Source organism: Oncorhynchus mykiss, chromosome 14 (assembly GCF_013265735.2).
Source record: "Oncorhynchus mykiss isolate Arlee chromosome 14, USDA_OmykA_1.1, whole genome shotgun sequence".
NCBI classification, from domain to species: Eukaryota; Metazoa; Chordata; class Actinopteri; order Salmoniformes; family Salmonidae; genus Oncorhynchus; species Oncorhynchus mykiss.
Window position 1 is genome coordinate 4,416,965 of NC_048578.1, and position 18,270 is coordinate 4,435,234.

Sequence of the window (18,270 nt, forward strand, 5' to 3'; positions counted from 1 at the left end):
GGCAAGAAGCTTGACCCCAGTGATGTACTGGGCCGTACGCACTACCCTATGTAGTGCCTTGCGGTCAGAGGCCGAGCAGTTACCATACCAGGCAGTGATGCAACCAGTCAGGTTGCTCTCGATGTTGCAGCTGTAGAACCTTTTGACGATCTGAGGACCCATGCCAAATCTTTTTAGTTTCCTGGGGGGAATAGGCTTTGTCGTGCCCTCTTCATGACCGATTGCCTATAAAGATAGGTGAATGCAATTAAAATGTACTTTCCATAAACATGACCATTTACGTCACATTAATTAAACTCTTATTCATATATCACTTCTAAACTGACAAATAAACATCAAACATACCTTTTACAAATACATTAGCACGTTTAATACATTTGTTTCAAGCAATAGAGGATATGCTTTGAATACTGGCCTGTTGAGAAAATATGCATTTTGGGGCAAATTCTCATATCACTTTGCTCAATTTGTCACATACAATGATTTTGTATGGCTGTTGAAATGTGCAGAACATTAATCAGCTATGCCTGCCCCATATGTAAGGCCCTCTTTGAGTTGTTGCTGTTGACGCTTTACTTTCTTGACTATGTCATGGGGCCTACGCTTGGCACGCTCTATTGAAGCAGCATCAGCTCTCACAACTCCTCTCTGATTGCTCCAGTGTCACCAAAGTGCTGACAAGCCACAATTTCTTCATCACATTTGGTATAGCAGTGGCTCCCTGCCATATTGGCTGCTCCGTCAATGCGGTTTTTGTCCAACACAGTTTTGGAGTATCGCGACCATACTACAGAGTTCAGCCATTCATTTGCATTCTGGGTTCCTCTGTGCTACATTCTTTTGAGGACGTTATCGTTTGACATCCTGTGATATACAGGTACCATTTTCTGTGCAACCTCCCTATTAAAAAATGTATGGCCTCCAAGGTTTTTGTGACAGGGTGGAGCTTCACCATTTTCTATGGCTCGCTGGTACCAGCACCAATGCACACACCTATCCCGTAGTTGGTCAGGAATCCTCTCTTGTGCCAAGTGCCATCGAAGGATGCCTGGATGTCTATGATGGCATCCTCATCCTCCTTCAGCAATTCTGCTTTGTCTGGGTCTATATCTGCGTATATTGCTCTTCTAATTATCTTTGCAGCGCTCTCCATTGACTGTAGCTCTCTCTGAATCTCTGCAACTAAAATGAGGGGAAAAGCACTTATTATCTCAAAATTGTGTTTACTAATCATCTTATTTGGTCCTTTGTTGAGTATGTGTACAGTACCAATCAAAAGTTTGGACAAACCTACTCATTGATGTTGGGCGATTAGGCCTGGCTCGCAGTAGGTGTTCCAATTCATCAAAAAGGCGTTCGATGGAGTTGAGTTTAGAGCTCTGTGCAGACAACTCAAGTTATTCTACATCGATCTCGACAAACCATTTCTGAATGGACCTCGTTTTGTGCATGGGTCATTGTCATGCTGGAACAGGAAAGGGCCTTCCCCAAGCTGGTGCCACAAAGTTGGAAGCACAGAGTTGTCTAGAATGTCATTGTATGCTGTAGCGTTAAGATTTCCCTTCACTGGAACTATGGGGCCTAGCCCGAACCATACACCGCCCCAGACCATTATTCCTCCTCCACCAAACTTTACAGTTGGCACTGTTCATTGAGGCAGGTAGCATTCTCCTGGCATCTGCCAAACCCAGATTTGTCCGTCGGACTGCCAGATGGTGAAGCGTGATTCATAACTCCAGAGAACATGTTTCCACTGCTCCAGAGTCCAATGGCGTTGAGCTTTGCATTGCGCATCAGGTGATCTTAGGCTTGTGTGCGGCTACTCGGCCATGCAAACCCATTTCATGAAGCTCTCAACGAACAGTTCTTGTGCAGATGTTGCTTTTAGAGGCAGTTTGGAACTCGGTAGTGAGTGTTGCATCCGAGGGCAGACCATTTTTACAAGGTATGTGGTTCAGCACTCGGTGGTCCGTTCTGTGAGCTTCTGTGGCCTACCACTTTATGAATGAATAACCATAACTTGGCTATATAGATATGTACGTGTAGGTAGATATGTACGTATAACTAGGAAGAATGTGTAATAAACAGTAACAGCAGCGTATGTGATGAGTGAAAAAGTTGGTGCAAAAAGGGTCAATGCAGATAGTCTGTGTAGCTATTTTGTTAACGATATCGCACTCTTATGGCTTGAGGGTAGAAATTGTTCAGGGTCCTGTGGGTTCCAGACTTGGCACATCGGTACCGCTTGCCGTGCATGATGCAATAATTTCCATGGTAATGTAGAATGTTTATTCAGATTCGAGGTCGATCGAATAATCGGAATGGGCGATTAATTAGGGACGATTTCAATTTTTCGTAACAATCAGAAATTTGTATTTTTGGATACCGATTTGTCCGATTAACATAAATATATATTTTTATTTGATTTTTTACACCTTTATTTAACTAGGCATGTCAGTTAAGGACACATTCTTATTTTCAATGACGGCCTAGGAACGGTGGGTTAACTGCCTTGTTCAGAGGCAGAACGACAGATTTTTACCTTGTCAGCTCCGGGATTCAATCTTGCAACCTTACAGTTAACTAGTCCAATGCGCTAACCACCTGCCTCTCATTGCACTCCACAAGGAGCCTGCCTGTTACGCAAATGCAGTAAGAAGCCAAGGTAAGTTGCTAGCTAGCATTAAACTTAACTTATAAAAAACAATCAATCATAATCACTAGTTAACTACACATGACTGGGTTGATGAAGACAGCTTGGCTGTCGAAACGTTGGTATTACATTTTTGCATCTGAGCTCCAAGAGTGTGTCTTTTATTTTCAAGTTTCCACTCCGCAAGCCAGCACCTCGTGTTAATAGGTGTGCGTTTCTTTTTCTTCCAGATAGCAGGCCATATTAACCAGGTGAAATTGTGTCACTTCTCTTGCGTTCATTGCACGCAGAGTCAGGGTATATGCAACAGTTTGGGCAGCCTGGCTCATTGCGAATTAATTTGCCAGAATGTTACTTAATTAGGACATAACATTGAAGGTTGTACAATGTAACAGGAATATTTAGACTTATGGATGCCACCCGTTAGATAAAATACCGAACGGTTCCGTATTTCACTGAAATAATAAACGTTTTGTTTTCGAAATGATAGCTTCCGGATTCGACCATATTAATGACCAAAGGCTCGTATTTCTGTGTGTTATTATGTTTTAATTAAGTCTATGATTTGATATTTGATAGAGCAGTCTGACTGAGCGATGGTAGGCACCAGCAGACTCATAAGCATTCATTCAAACAGCACTTTCGTGCGTTTTTCCAGCAGCTCTTTGCAATGCTTCAAGCATTGAGCTGTTTATGACTTCAAGCCTATCAACTCCCGAGATTAGGCTGGTGTAACCAATGTGAAATGGCTAGCTAGTTAGCGGGGTGCGTGCTAATAGCGTTTCAAACGCCACTCGCTCTGAGACTTGGAGTAGTTGTTCCCCTTGCTCTGCATGGGTAACGCTGCTTCGAGGGTGGCTGTTGTCGTTGTGTTCCTCGTTCGAGCCCAGGTAGGGGCGAGGAGAGGGACGGAAGCTATACTGTTACACTGGCAATATTAAAGTGCCTATAAGAACATCCAATAGTCAAAAGTGAATTAAATACAAATGGTATAGAGAGAAATAGTCCTATAATTCCTATAATAACTACAACCTAAAACTTCTTACCTGGGAATATTGAAGACTCATTTTAAAAGGAACCACCAGCTTTCATATGTTCTCATGTTCTGAGCAAGGAACTTAATCATATTGCACTTTTAGTTTCTTCTCCAACACTTTGTTTTTGCATTATTTAAACCAAATTGAACATGTTTCATTTTTTATTTGAGGCTAAATAGATTTTTATTGATGTATTATATTAAGTTAAAAATAAGTGTTCATTCAGTATTGTTGTAATTGTCATTATTACAAATAAATGGGAAATAAAATTGCCCGATTAATCGGTATCGGCTTTTTTGGGTCCTTTAATAATCGGTATCGGTACCGGCGTTGAAAAATCATAATCGGTCGACCTCTAGTGTAGGCAGGATACTTGAAAATACAGTTAGAGAGTAATATAAATATCCTGTGAGTAATATTAGCCAAAACATTTACTCTTCAGAGAGCTTCCCATTTGGACCGTCATGTGTGGCACGTTGTTTCCAGTTGATCCTGGGCATTCTGAAGACATTCTCCAACACACTATTGATGATAGACAAGAAATCGGAGTGTTTAGTTACCTCTGCGGCATCGTCAGTCTGATGTTCTACCTTCTCCGTTCTCAGAATAAGATGGTCCCATTCTGGACAGCCGAAACATTCACTGTCTGGTGGTACAGTACAGTAGGTATCTCCCTCAACTGCCACATCAGTCACCGTGCGTTCTGGGAAGAGCCTGTGTTTCCTGAACACTTGTTCGCTTCTGTCCCTCTATAGCTCTTTTCTCTCGGTCAGCCCGCAAATGGAACAACTCAGCCTCAGTATACTCCAGCTCAAACCAAAAAATAGTGCCAAGAAAGTCATTACAAGGACTATTGCGGTCAAGGGAGGCCAGAGCAGTGTGTTTGGGAGGTATTTATGATGGACTTTGACGTTGTATGGGGTTTCTATCGGTAAGGCGGGAGTAGAATCAGCTTATTACCTACATCTAATTAATCAAACAATGGACCTAAAAACTGTCTGTGGTACTGACAAATGACTACGCAAGTGTTATAAAGGGCCAAGAAGTATTTTTAGGTGAACTTGCATTTTAAGTGACTTTGAACAGCTTATGGTGGTAGTAGGTGCCAGGAGCACTGGTTTGAGTGTGTCAAGAACTGCAACGGTGCAGTTTTTTTTTAACGCTCAACAGTTTTCTGTGTATCAAAAATGGTCCACCACCCAAAGGACATCCAAACAACTTGACACAACTGTGGGACGTATTAGCGTCACGATGGGCCAGCTTCCCTGTGAAACGCTTTCGGCACCTTGTGGAGTCCATGCCCCGATGAATTGATGCGGTTCTGAGGGCAAAGGGGGATGCAACACAATATTAGGAAGGTGTTCCTAATGTTTTGTACACTGGGTGTATATAGGTCTACACATTGCAAGTGACTACAACCATAAACCTAGAAATGAGACTCAGCAAATCAGTAGGTCAAGCAGAAACACATCTCCAGGCTCAGTCGTTAGTATCTCTGCCAAAGCTTCGTCCAACGAGAGGGCCCAGTCGATATACAAATGCATGTATAAACAAATAAACAACAAGCTGTGAAAGAAGTTGAGGACATGAGGCAAATGGACAGATCTTCTGACGGGTCCCCTCGGAGAAGCTAATTCGTGGTTTGATATCAAATGTATATATATATTTTTTGCTTTTATATATTCGGGGGAGCCTAATTCACAGTGGTGCCCTGAGTACCAACATTTAGCGAGAGGCGAGATCTATTTCTATAAAGGAAGCCAACTTTAAATCTTATCTTTTTAACTAGCTCATACGTATGTTTTTTAAACATGAACTCTTTGTCAATCCAAATGCCCAGATATTTATAGTTAGGAACCCGATTTGATGGGAGAACCACCCAATGAATAAATATGTAGTCCATTTGAAACATTTTTTTTGCAAGAATTAGAGAACAACATGTATTTACTCTTGCCAACATTAAGTAAGTTTTAAACCAACCAGGGCTTTCTGTAAGGCAACAAGTTCAGATTGCAGGTCTAACATAGCCTGGTCAACAGTTGGGGCAATGATATACATAACAGTGGCATCTGCATACAGATGAATATTACAAGTTTTAACAGATAGACCAATATTATTTATTCAATATACAGGACTAGCTAATACGTTACCTACTGGGCACAGGCGTCAATTCAACATCTATTCCACGTTGATTCAATGTAATGTCTTTGAAAGTATGTGGTAACAACGTTGATTCAGCAAGTGTGTGCCCAGTGGGTAGGACGCTAGCCCAGTCAAAGCTGCCTCCCCAATGCAGATGGAGTTCCTGTTGATAAAAAATAAAAATATGCGTATATCTATCGATCATAGTGTCATTTATTTTCTCCTGACTGAGCTCAAAACGCTTTTGATTCGTAGGCAGTAGGCACAGATGTGATGTGAAAGTGGCCTGACGTTCTGGCAGGGTGCCGATAGAAGACAGTGATGAAGGATCAGTTCAGAGAACCTCTTCTTGCCCAGTCTGGATCTAGTCAGTCTGCTCAGGAAATAGCATTGATTGGAGGTTGGTTTGTGCACTGTTCATCATTGCACTCCTACTTAAGTTTTATTGTTTAGAAAAATCAACTTAATCATCAGTAGCCACCAGGACTCCACTGTAAATGGTGGACCACTCTGACAAGCTCATCCTCTCACCATGGAAATAATGAATTGCCACAATTTGTCATCGAACGGTATTGTTCTCATCCATATCAACTTGTCATATCATAGACCTGTTCTCAGAATAATAACTGTACTGTGTTTGTGAAACTAAAGTTCCATGAACTGACACATTAACTATGTCTGTGTGTGTGTGTGTGTGTGTGTGTGTGTGTGTGTGTGTGTGTGTGTGTGTGTGTGTGTGTGATATGTGTGGTGTTACCACATCCCAACCCCTCGGTAGATAGAGGAACGGAAGTTCAGCGGTGATGCAGCCAACTCGACGGCGTGTGTCTTCATGGTCAACAAGCCCTACGCTCTGACGTGTTCCGTGGTGGCCTTCTACATCCCTCTGGTTCTGATGGTACTGGCCTACCAGCGTATCTATGTGACTGCACGGGCGCACGCACGACAAATCGGCGTGCTGCAGCGGGCAGGGGGCGCAGCCGCCTCGGCAGACAGCGCCGACCACCAGCGCAACCACCGCATGCGTACGGAGACGAAGGCGGCCAAGACTCTGTGCATCATCATGGGCTGTTTCTGCCTGTGCTGGGCCCCCTTCTTCATCACAAACGTGGTGGACCCCTTCATAAGCTATACAGTGCCCGACCAGCTGTGGGCAGCGTTCCTGTGGCTGGGCTACATTAACTCCATGCTCAATCCCATTCTCTATGCCTTCTTGAACAAGTCCTTCCGCCGTGCCTTCCTCATCATCCTCTGCTGTGGGAGAAAGCGTTACAGCGTCAGGCGGCCATCCATACTGGGGCCAGGGCCCCCCTGCTCGGCCACACAGCTCAACGGCTCCACACATGTGCTCAAGTAAGTGCCCTCCTTACCTACGTACCTGAGAGTCACTCTCTTAACTCTCTACAGCCCACAGATACTCTTCAGATGATGTTTGCCTCAGCTTGAGATTTTGTTATTAATATATTGTTTCTAATGGTAAGGAATGGGGTCTTAGGCAGGTGGATGAACTATAGCTTACGTGACCACCATGCACCTGCCATAACATTCCCACCATGTTCCAGGACCTGAGTGACACTTGACTTTATTACTTTACACAGATTACCATCTACTGTACAATAGACTGTTTGCTTTCCCGTTAGACTTGGTGAGTTAGAGACTTACAGTCAGTCTCTGTCAAGTTGCTTTAGTAGTACATTTATCTCCTGTGTTATTACATTTCAGTCATTCATCCACCCAACTGTCTAACTTTCGAATTCTCAGACTATAATGGGAAACAAGTAAGGCTCCGTCCAAACTAAGCATGTTCTGTTTATCCCCTTGGCTTCTTCTAGAGATTTGGCCTGATGCGTGTTGCAATACATGGCTATAATGCAGAGGGTCACTACTAAACCATTGCATGACAGGATGTTCTCTTTTTTTATTACTTCATTTACCCTATGACCAGCAGTCCCCGCTCAGTCCCAGCTAGCGCATATCTCAGACAAGCAGCTAGTTCTTCTGAAGATACAGTCAAGTTGGCTACATTCCACCTCTCCATTGAAGCACTCTCTCTTAAGGGAATCTCTATCTTCTTGTGTTGCTGGAGTAGAATGATTGGGAGAGTCAAGAAAATAAGGCGTCATGATTAATGTGTATAATATTACTACCAATGAATCACTGATGCCCAGCTCTCCTCTCCCAGATCACTACTCTGGGTCATTAGACAGGTAAATGATGGCCATAAACATAGCCACAGCCATTGTTGGTTAAGGGCTTGTAAGTAACTATTTCAGGGTAAGGTCTGCACCTGTTGTATTCTGTGCATGTGACAAATCAAATTTGGTTTGATCATTTAGTCCTTAACCGCTTTTCCCAGACATAAATATTACAAAACAAGAGACTCTAATTACACGATGTACTGATTCAGACGCTATTGCAGGAAAACTAATGTGCCCAACTTTTCACATTTGATTGTGTTTATTTTGTTGCCACAGTTAGATGAATGTTATTACTATAGCTGAGCGATTATATTAAATCAACAGGAAAAGGGCGGAGTAGGTATGTTAACCGGCATAATGAAGACAAACTGCTTCCTTAATATTTCTACAAACTTCATGAAGCAAAGCAAATAAGGAATAACAATTATGTTTAATAGATGGGGGATTAATTGTTTGAATTATTCAAATTAGTGGGAACTAGTTAGCATGGCATGGTTTGCATTAACTCTGTGCTTTATGCATGGTTTGTTAGTGACATTTGGATGTGTTTCCCTTTGGAGAATGGAGGGTACAGGAGATACAGTTGCAGAGTTCAAAAACACATACGTCTGTGTCATCATCTTGCAGCTACTTCCATCTCTCAGGCGAATGGACCTCTGATGTGGTCAGTTAAGAATTCAATCGTTTTCTTTTGTGCTGTTGTAAAATACAGTTTACACTGGGATCTAGACCTAACACAAATACCAAGTAATTCTTCTACAGGAAGGTTGCGTGTTCAAGGTTGCATGTTTGAAAAACATTCACTCCTGACAACCCTTTTGTTTGCCATAGCAATACCACTAGAATCAAGTTGTTAAGAAACAGAGCAAAGTACTGGGCCCTGTGACACCAACTATTTGAACTGGCAAAAGGGCGGAACATTAACAACAACAACAAAAAACATCAATCTGTGACATGTATTAACCCCTTACACTCGTGGGAAATGACTTATATGATAGGGCTGAATTGAAATGTTTCTTACAGAAGAAATCTGAAATACCTATGCATAAACATTGTAGCAATTGAAATGAAACAGTTTGGAGATGATGGGGAAAAATGACTCGACCAAAGATGAGGACACAACAGTTCACCTGACACAAGACTGAATCCAAAATATTAGACTGTTGATTTGATGTGCATTTTACATTGACTGTACTTTTCAGGGCCGCCGGAAAACGTGTGGCGAGGCGGCATTTGCCACAGCACTTTTCAACCAGGTGTGGCAGCGCCAAACCACTTTTGATTTAGCTTAGGGACGGATCGGAATGTACAGAATGGTTACCCGGAGGAAAAATTGTGCTTTTTCAATTTCAGTCAAAGGGAGGGTTTAGTATTTTTAAATCTAGTCCTGGGTAGGGTCATGTAATTTGTAACTGATGAAATGGTAATATGTCTCAACGAGGGCTTTGTGTTGGAGCCTATTTCTTCCTATTTAAGTAATAAGAGGTTTAGGCCTACCTGTTTGACAGACAAAATTAGGCTATAGGCTGCTATATCCATAGATTTGTCGGTCAATTCCTCTACCCACCATGCACTCTTTAAATAGCCTACCTCTGTGAAGGGCTGTTAAGTTAAAACCAAGACTCACCTTTTTATTAAAGACAATTGCAAAAACCACAGGTCTTGTTAGCTTAAGATTTTGAACAAAATAAAACGTGTCCGATTATATCAAGTGATCTATAACAGTGCTTTGGTCAGTGATGCTTTGCTAGAAACAAGCTGTAAAATCCCCTGGAAAGACATGACTCAGATGCATATGGGAATATCATTGTTTCGTTTCTTTGACATACTATAGCCTAGCAGACAAAAAATGAAGTAATCTAATTCTATCACTATCAATTGATTAAGCTTTTCACTTTCTGTACAATAAAATATGTTTAAACCCAGACGGGGTTTAAGCTAGGGTAACATATGGAATTGATCATACCATGAATCATTTAGCTATTTGATTTGGAATTGTAGGACCCCTTTAGCTATAAAAAAAGATATATATTTACAAATTATTTGATCTAATATTGAATTTGTCCTTTACTACCATAGCCCATAGAAACACATTTGAAAAAAAAATTCATAAATGGGAAAAAAGACAGTCCAAAAATGTATGATAAGGAAAAAGGTTTTGAAGTGTCTGTCCTATATCTAAGAGATATAAGAAAGCTCAGAAAATATTTTAGATTTTTTTGGACTATTTAACCCCATATTTTTGTAGGCACAAAACTACTGTACCTGTATACTTCCATTAATTTGTATGGGTTACCTTCGTAGAGCAAATCGCCATTGTGTTCGTGAGAGTCTCCCCTTTCCACAGTGGGGTCATAATAGTTTGTAGCCCAAACGGTTTGGACGCAACAGACAGACGTTTGCACGTCAACGTTTCCGATTTCAGACGAGTCCTGTGACACTTGTGGGGGTCCTAAAGCAAAACGGACAACACCATCGTGTTTGTGAGCGTCTCCCATTTCCATAGAGTGACTATGTCAGTTTCGTATGTCAAAGTGAAGACATGTTTTTAGACATTTTTGCAAATGTATTTTATACAAAAATATCAATTTACATTAGTATTCACACCCCTGAGTCAATACATGTTAGAATAACCTTTTGCAGTGATTACAGCTGTGTGTCTTTCTGGGTAAGTCTCTTAGAGCTTTCCACACCTGGATTGTACAATATTTGCACAATTTATTCTTTTTAGAATTCTTCATTGCTAGACAACCATTCAAGTCATTCAAGTCTTTCCATATATTTTCAAGCAGATTTAAGTCAAAACTGTAGCTCGGACACTCAGGAACATTCCCTGTCTTTGTGGTAAGCAACTCCTGTGTAGATTTGACCTTGTATTTTAAGTTATTCTCCTGCTGAAAGTTGCATTCATCTCCCAGTGTCTGGTGGAAAGCAGACTGAACCAGGTTTTCCTATAGGATTTTTGATTTTGACTGTGCTTAGCTCCATTCCGTTTCCTTTTTATCTTGAAAAACTCCCCAGTTCTTGACAATTACAGGCATACCCAAAACAAGATCCAGCCACCACTATGCTTCAAAATATGGAGAGTGGTACTCAGTAATGTGTTATATTGGATTTGCCCCAAACATAACACTTTGTATTCAGGATAACATTTCTTGCCATGTTGGAAACAGGATTTATGTTTTGGATTATATTTATTCTGTACAGGCTTCCTTCTTTTTACTCTTAGGTTAGTATTGTGGAGTAACTACAATGTTGTTAATCCATCCTCAGTTTTCTCCTATCACAGCCATTAAACTCTATAACTATTTTAAAGTCAACATTGGCCTCATGGTGAAATCCCTGAGCGGTTTCCCTCCTCTCCGGCAACTGAGTTAAAGGACGGCTTTAGTCTTTGATGTAACTGGGTGTATTGATACACCATCCAAGTGTAATTAATAACTTCAACATGCTCAAAGGGATATTAAATATCTGCTTTTTAGATGCCCTTCTTTGCGAGGCGTTGGAAAATCTCCCAGATCTATGTGGTTGAATCTGTGTTTGGAATTAACTGCTTGACTGAAGGACCTTACAGATAATTGTATGAGTGTGGTAGAGAGATAAGGTAGTCATAAAAAAATTGTGTTAAACTACTATTGCACACAGAGTTAGTCCATGCAACTAATTATGTGACTTGTTAGGCACATTTTTTACTCCTGAACTTATTTAGGCTTGACATAACACAGCGGTTGGATACTTATTGACTCAAGACATTTCAGCTTTTCATTTTTAATTAATTTGTAAAAATTCTAAAAACAGAATTCCACTTTGACATTATTGGGTATTGTGTGTAAGCCAGTGACACACCGTTTCAATTTAATACATTTTCAATTCAGGCTGTAACATAACCAAATGTTGAAAAGGTCAAGGGGTGTGAATACTTTCTGAAGGCACTGTAGGTGGATGGGTTTTTATTGTTGGCTTAAACTGACAGATTTTGATGTGGATTTTTGTATTATGTTAATAGACTTAAATTAAAGCATACCTTTTTCTGTGTCGGTAGACCTTCTCTGTCTGGGGTGGAAAGGTAGGCCTAACTTTTGAATGTACAATGTTCAGATTCCTAATGACGTTTCAGATTGAATTATTTGCAAACAGGGACAGTTTCATTGCAAACAAGATAGGTATTGGAGAAATATGATAAGATGAACATATAGTCCTATCTCTCTGTCCATTTTTAGGCTGTAATTTCTGAAATTTGTGAGTAAAAATCAAACTTGGGCTAATTAGGCTACCTAGACTTTTTTTTTATTAAAAATTATTAACTGGAATTAATCAATAAGCACAATAGCTGACATAGACTGTGAGTTAGTTTATTATTAGGCCTATAGTTGCACAAGATGCAAACCTGCATAGAGCAAGCTCAGCCCTTTGGGTTTTATTGTCCAATCATGTTGCTTTGTCTGTGTCTGTGCATATGAAACCCCCATTTTTTAACACCATGTGACCTGATTGGGAACACTCTGGTCCCATCATAGCCCATATTAAATCTTTTTACAACCGAATCAGATTAATGACTTCATACCGTATAAGGTCTGGAGTTTTACCTGGTTAGGTTAGTAGATCAGGAAAAACTACGGGCCCAAATAATTTTTGTGGCCACTCCACTTCTGGTACATTTCACTGCATTCTTGATAATGGAATCTGAAAATACTCTGGATAAATTCAGCAACGTGATAACAATATTCCTGGAAAATGTGGGGTAGGTGTAACATAAGACAAAACATTTAAAACGGGTTTGAGTGAGAGGACTAACTTGTGTTTTGAAGTGGCCACACACCTTTCCAAAGTGTGCACAGTTCCAAGGTCATTTCAATGCACTTTTATAACTCAAAGAAGAGTCTTCAACTATAAGGTGTTTTTTCTTTGCTCTCCTATCTGTGCCCTTGAGAAACTAGAGCAAGCACACTTGTAGTTGTTTTTTTTGGAACACAACCCTGCCACAAGTACTGTTTACACAATCCAAAAACACTCCATTCTAAATCGCAATATGGGTCGGGTGGGCATCATTTGAAAGCGTGTTATATTGCCAACATGACTAGCTAAGCTATAAAATATGACAGTAGTGTTAGGCTTTCACAATGTAATTCAGGGAAACAGATAGCAATTTTGGTGCGCACAGAAAGGAGTCATGAGCACATTCAGGTACGTGTGCCACAGCTAATTTTCTCCACATTAGACAAACAGGCTCATTCTGTTCAGAACAACGCAGGGGTTGACGCCATGTCACCTTGTAACTGTACATCAAACATTGTGATCATAAATTTGGACACTATACGACATGAGTTTTATGACATGGATATGTGAAGTGCACATTTGGAAGCACGGGTGTTTGGCATGCTTGAATGACTTCAAAGTGGTATTTATTATAACCATCAACAATCTCATCTTTCAAAATAGAAAGAGTCTTCTTCATTTACAGTATTTCCTTCACTCAAACAACAAAAATGTTCTACGGTTGCCCAGTTAGAGGGAGGGATGGGGGGAAACTTCTTGTCACGCCCTGGCCATAGAGAGGCTTTTATTCTCTATTTTGGTTAGGCCAGGGTGTGACTAGAGTGGGCATTCTAGTTTTGTTATTTCTATGTTTTCTATTTCTTTGTTCCCAATTAGAGGCAGCTGTCTATCGTTGTCTCTGATTGGGAATCATACTTAGGCAGCCTTTTTCCCACTTGTGTTTTGTGGGTAGTTGTTTTCTGTATAGGTCATGCACCTTACAGAACTGTTTAGATTTTTTCACGGTGTTATTTTGTTCAAGTGTTTTGGTTAATAAAGAATCATGAACGCTTACCACGCTGCGTTTTGGTCCGGTCCTCATTACGACGAGGGCCGTGACATCGCGTGAGGTGCTCAAGTTCATAACGGGCAGTAAGTCTAAACCTGTACAGTGTTGTGAAGTGCAGAGCCAGAGGTCTGACTTAATTCATAGCAAGTTACTGTACAGCCACTGCGTCCCAATTTAGCTGTTTTTTTTTTCTGTACCCAAATCTGCCATTTTCAACCTTTATACATGTACAGTGTAAAGGGCTACCTCGAGTGTGTAAGATTGTGTTTTTGTATGAAGTTATTTCAGAACTCGGTTATGGGTAAATGTATGTTCATGTACCATTAAAGTAGATATTGAATTTCTAAGTTAAGTGTTTTAAAATGCAAATATATATTTTACCAACTTGGGGGCCGCAGTAAAGAGTGCTGACAGGCTGTCCGTACTAACAGACCTTAATTGAAAGCATATACGTTTTTAGTTTAACAACGTTCTCCTTCACCACTGGAGTCTGTTCTGTAAACAGAACATGTTGAAGGTATCTCCAGATTGAAAAATATAAATTACCATGAAATAATCTACACAATGTCCCTGCAAAAAATCTTTGTCTTCTGCTTGGAAACTCTGGATGAACATAAATTCTGGTTTAGCTGGTGGAGCTGTCAGCAGGTTAATCTAGTTGATTAACAGAGGAGTGAATTATGCTCGGCTGTCTGTTGGTCGGGGAAGCTGTGGCGAGTCGTGAGGTGAGGCAGCTATAGACCTGGGAGAATGAGTTAAGTGGAAGGAACCCAGGCTAATCAGTGATTATCAAACGCAGCAGAATGAGTTTAAAACACAGGCCCTATTTACCATCTCATCCTGTCTTCAGTCTGTAGGGCCCTGCACCCAGACAGACTCTATCAATGCATCCTTCACTCTAATCTTTGACTAAAGTGAAGGATGCATTGTTTATATATATATATATATATATATATATAGATAGTAAATAAATAATAATAATAATATATATTATTTTATATTACATCTATAGCGATTTTCATAGAATCTGAAAGCGCTTCAAGAGCAAAAAAACAAGCAAGCAATATATCATGACAGGTCAACCAATAGAGGCCAAGTCTTTGAAAGCTACATCCTCTGAAGGTGGAGGGGGTCAATTCATGGCTTAAGCAAAGGGAGCTAGACAGAGGATGGTAGATGATGGTGATGGAGTCTGCTGATGATCTTGTATCGTCTTATAGCCCCTGGACTTCTCTCTCCTCTCTGTGTAGCACCTACTTGGTTGATGCCTCAGCAGCTCTGGGCGCCAGAAAGCTCACCACACGAAGTTCAGAATAGTGGCCAGTCGCCCTCTCTATGAGCCCTCTGCTTCAGCACTGCTGGATTCCTCTGTCTCACATTTCTCTTACGCTTCAGGCCACTCCTCAAATGATGTTCTCAAAAGATCAAATTGGCAGCCAGATGAAACAAAGATGGTATTGTTTCCATGTGTTTTTCAAACAAAAGCTAGATAGCCAAGCCAAAAAAGTGTTAACCTGCCAGTCAATCTGCAAATCAGTGGCTCCAAAATGCCAGATATGTGCATTAAAAATGAAATGTTATAAAAAAAAACAAGAGCTGATTTAAAAACAAAACCATTAAAAACACTTAAAAATATGTACACATTTACAGGAGCTCTGTGCTTTGGCTTCCACTAGGGCGCCATGTCAACTATATACATTTTATCCATCTTGGCAGCCAGGTTTGGACACATTGCACCTGATTCCTGGTAACTCCCCAAACACCTTTACCCAGATGTTAATAAAACAGATGGGTGATAGTGCTAAAGTCTTGCTTGGAATTTATTAAGCGCTGTCAAGGGGGCAAGATCCAGGCTCTAGTTGTATACTACGCAGGGTGCCAGGTAGAGATACTGGAGGAACACTGAAAGTTGTTGCACAATTTACACAAATTGGGTGGCATTTGCTTCTGACTGCACCACCACAGCTTTTGTAATAACACTAATTACCACACCTAATGGGAAGAAAGGTCAAGTTTGGGATTTTGTTCTAGATGATTACCTCTGGTGCTGTATGCAGTAAAATGGAATTGAACAGCATGAGTGAGCACAGCACAGTCCGCAATGATGTACTCAACTGAGCATCAGCGGTGGAGAAATAAACGTATCAAAAAAGATTACAGGACTAAGTGATGAATTCCAAATGGGAACAAACTAATGAAATGGGAAAATAAGCACGTTAACTCATAATTACCTTCTGTCTTTTGCAGGTAATTGGGTCGTTCCACCAATTCGATGCCTTTTGAGAAGTGTAACTTGGAAGTACGTAACTTTTGATTTCATCTAATTTTTACATTCTGTCATATGTTTTACTTCATAAAAAACTAATTTTGCCATCTCAAGAGGTTAAATAAAAAACTGTACTATAGTAAATGCCTATTAAGTGCCAAATAAAGTAACAGGGTTGACCGTAACAGGGTTGACCGTAACAGGGTTGACGATTTCATCTTAAATCAACCATAAATCCCCTCGTGACGGGGGGAATGGCTTGTTGTGTGCAATAGGGACTGGCAATTGAATGCAACTTCACAAAAAAATATAAAATTTATAAAAGATTTCTAACCTGTCAATCTATGGGTAACAGGGTTGACCTGATATGCTCAACCCATGCTATGCTCCACCACAAAACACCAGGCCAAAAATGTCCAAAAAGACTAGAACCAGTTTACCTAATTTGACACTATGATTAGACTATCATATGTTTTTCTTTAAAAAAAAAAAATTTAAGGAATAGTTTCACCATTTTAAAACGAGAGTTCAGTTGACGTATAGTAACAGAGTTCAGCTTAAAATGAGGGACAGACATAATTGAACACTAATCAAATGACATAAATAATCTTCAGAAATGAATTGGGTCAAGCACCAAAATAACTAGGGCTTTACAATCATGTTGAAACTCTGAAATGTTTTTGATTAAGTGGGTTCAAATCTCCCTAGAAGTAGGGTTGCAAAATTCCAGAAACTCTGATTCTGGGAACCCTCCAACTGGGTTTTCGTGCAAAACCAGGGAATTTATTGAAAGCCTTATTTGTCATTGTTGAATGAAAACCATTCTAAAATTCTACTTAATTTAGAATATTTGTACACATAGAAAAGGTGTGATTTATCTAACAATCCTACGAGTGTCATACGCACACCGGTAGGATATAACCATTGATAAAAATATAAATTGTTTTCAGCCGTAGTGCTCATGCATGACCTTGGCTACTAGCAGTGGTTGGAAAAAGTACCCAATTCTCATACTTGAGTAAAAGTAAAGATACCATAATAGAAAATTCGCACAGTAAAATACTACTTCAGTAAGTCTAAAAGTATTTGCTTTTAAATATACTTAAGTATCAAAAGTAAAAGTGTAAATCACATCAAATTCCTTATATTAAGCAAACCAGATGGGACAATTTACTAGTTTTTTTAATTTACGGATTGCTAGCAGCACACTCCAACACTCTGACATAATTTACAAACTAAGCATTTGTGTTTATTAAGTCCGCCAGATCAGAGATATTATGGATGACCAGGGATGTTCTCATGATAAGTGTGTGAATTGGACCATTTTATTGTCCTGCTAAGCATGCAAAATGCAATGAGTACTTCTGGGTGTCAGGGAAAATGTATAGGGTAAAAAGTACATGATTTTCATTAAGAATGTAGTGGAGTAAAAGTTGTCAAATATAATTAGTGAAGTAATGAACAGACCCCAAAAAGCTACTTGAGTAGTACTTTCAAGTATTTCTACTTAATCTTAAGGATCTCTACAGATCGGTGTCCCACCCGTGGAACGGTTGAGCTAACGTAGGCTAATACGATTAGCATGAGCTTGTAAGTAACAAGAACACTTCCCAGGACATAGACATATCTGATATTGGCAGAAAGCTTACATTCTTGTTAATCTAACTGCACTGTCCAATTTAGAGTAGCTATTAGTAAAATAATACCATGCTATTGTTTGAGCAGAGTGCACAGTTTTGAACTTAAAGTTATTAATAAACCAATTAGGCACATTTGGGCAGTCTAGACACCATTTTAAACAGACATGTAATGGTTCTTTGGATCATTCTAAAATGTTGCACATACACTGCTGCCATCTAGTGGCCAAAATCTAAATTGCATCTAGGATGGAATAATACATTATGGCCTTTACTTGCAGTTCAAAGATGATGGTACAAAAAAGGATGTTTTTATCTTTGTATTATCTTTTACCAGATCGAATGTGTTATATTCTCCTACATTCCTTTCACATTTTCACAAACGTCAAAGTGTTTCCTTTGAAATGGTATCAAGAATCAAGAATATGCATATCCTTGCTTCAGGGCTTGGCAGTTAGATTTGGGTATGTCATTTTAGGCAAAACATATCTTTAAAAAGGGGTAGATTCTTAA

The 18,270-nt window shown here is 40.0% G+C and overlaps 1 protein-coding gene across 3 annotated transcripts in view; it reads left to right on the plus strand.

Annotated features, from left to right (window-relative positions):
* LOC110488581 (5-hydroxytryptamine receptor 4-like) overlaps window positions 1-18,270 on the plus strand; it is a 150,065-nt gene that overhangs the window by 89,419 nt on the left and 42,376 nt on the right. For 2 of the 3 annotated variants that reach the window (XR_005035901.1, XM_036942714.1), the window contains exon 6: window positions 6,611-7,185. Coding sequence is in view for 2 of the 3 variants with exons in the window: in XM_036942714.1 (XP_036798609.1) it covers window positions 6,611-7,185 (575 nt within the window). In the remaining variant the exon portion in view is untranslated. Of the gene's footprint in view, window positions 1-6,610; window positions 7,186-16,101; window positions 16,191-18,270 lie in introns of those variants that run through there. The other variant, XM_021560849.2, reaches the window with a different exon arrangement.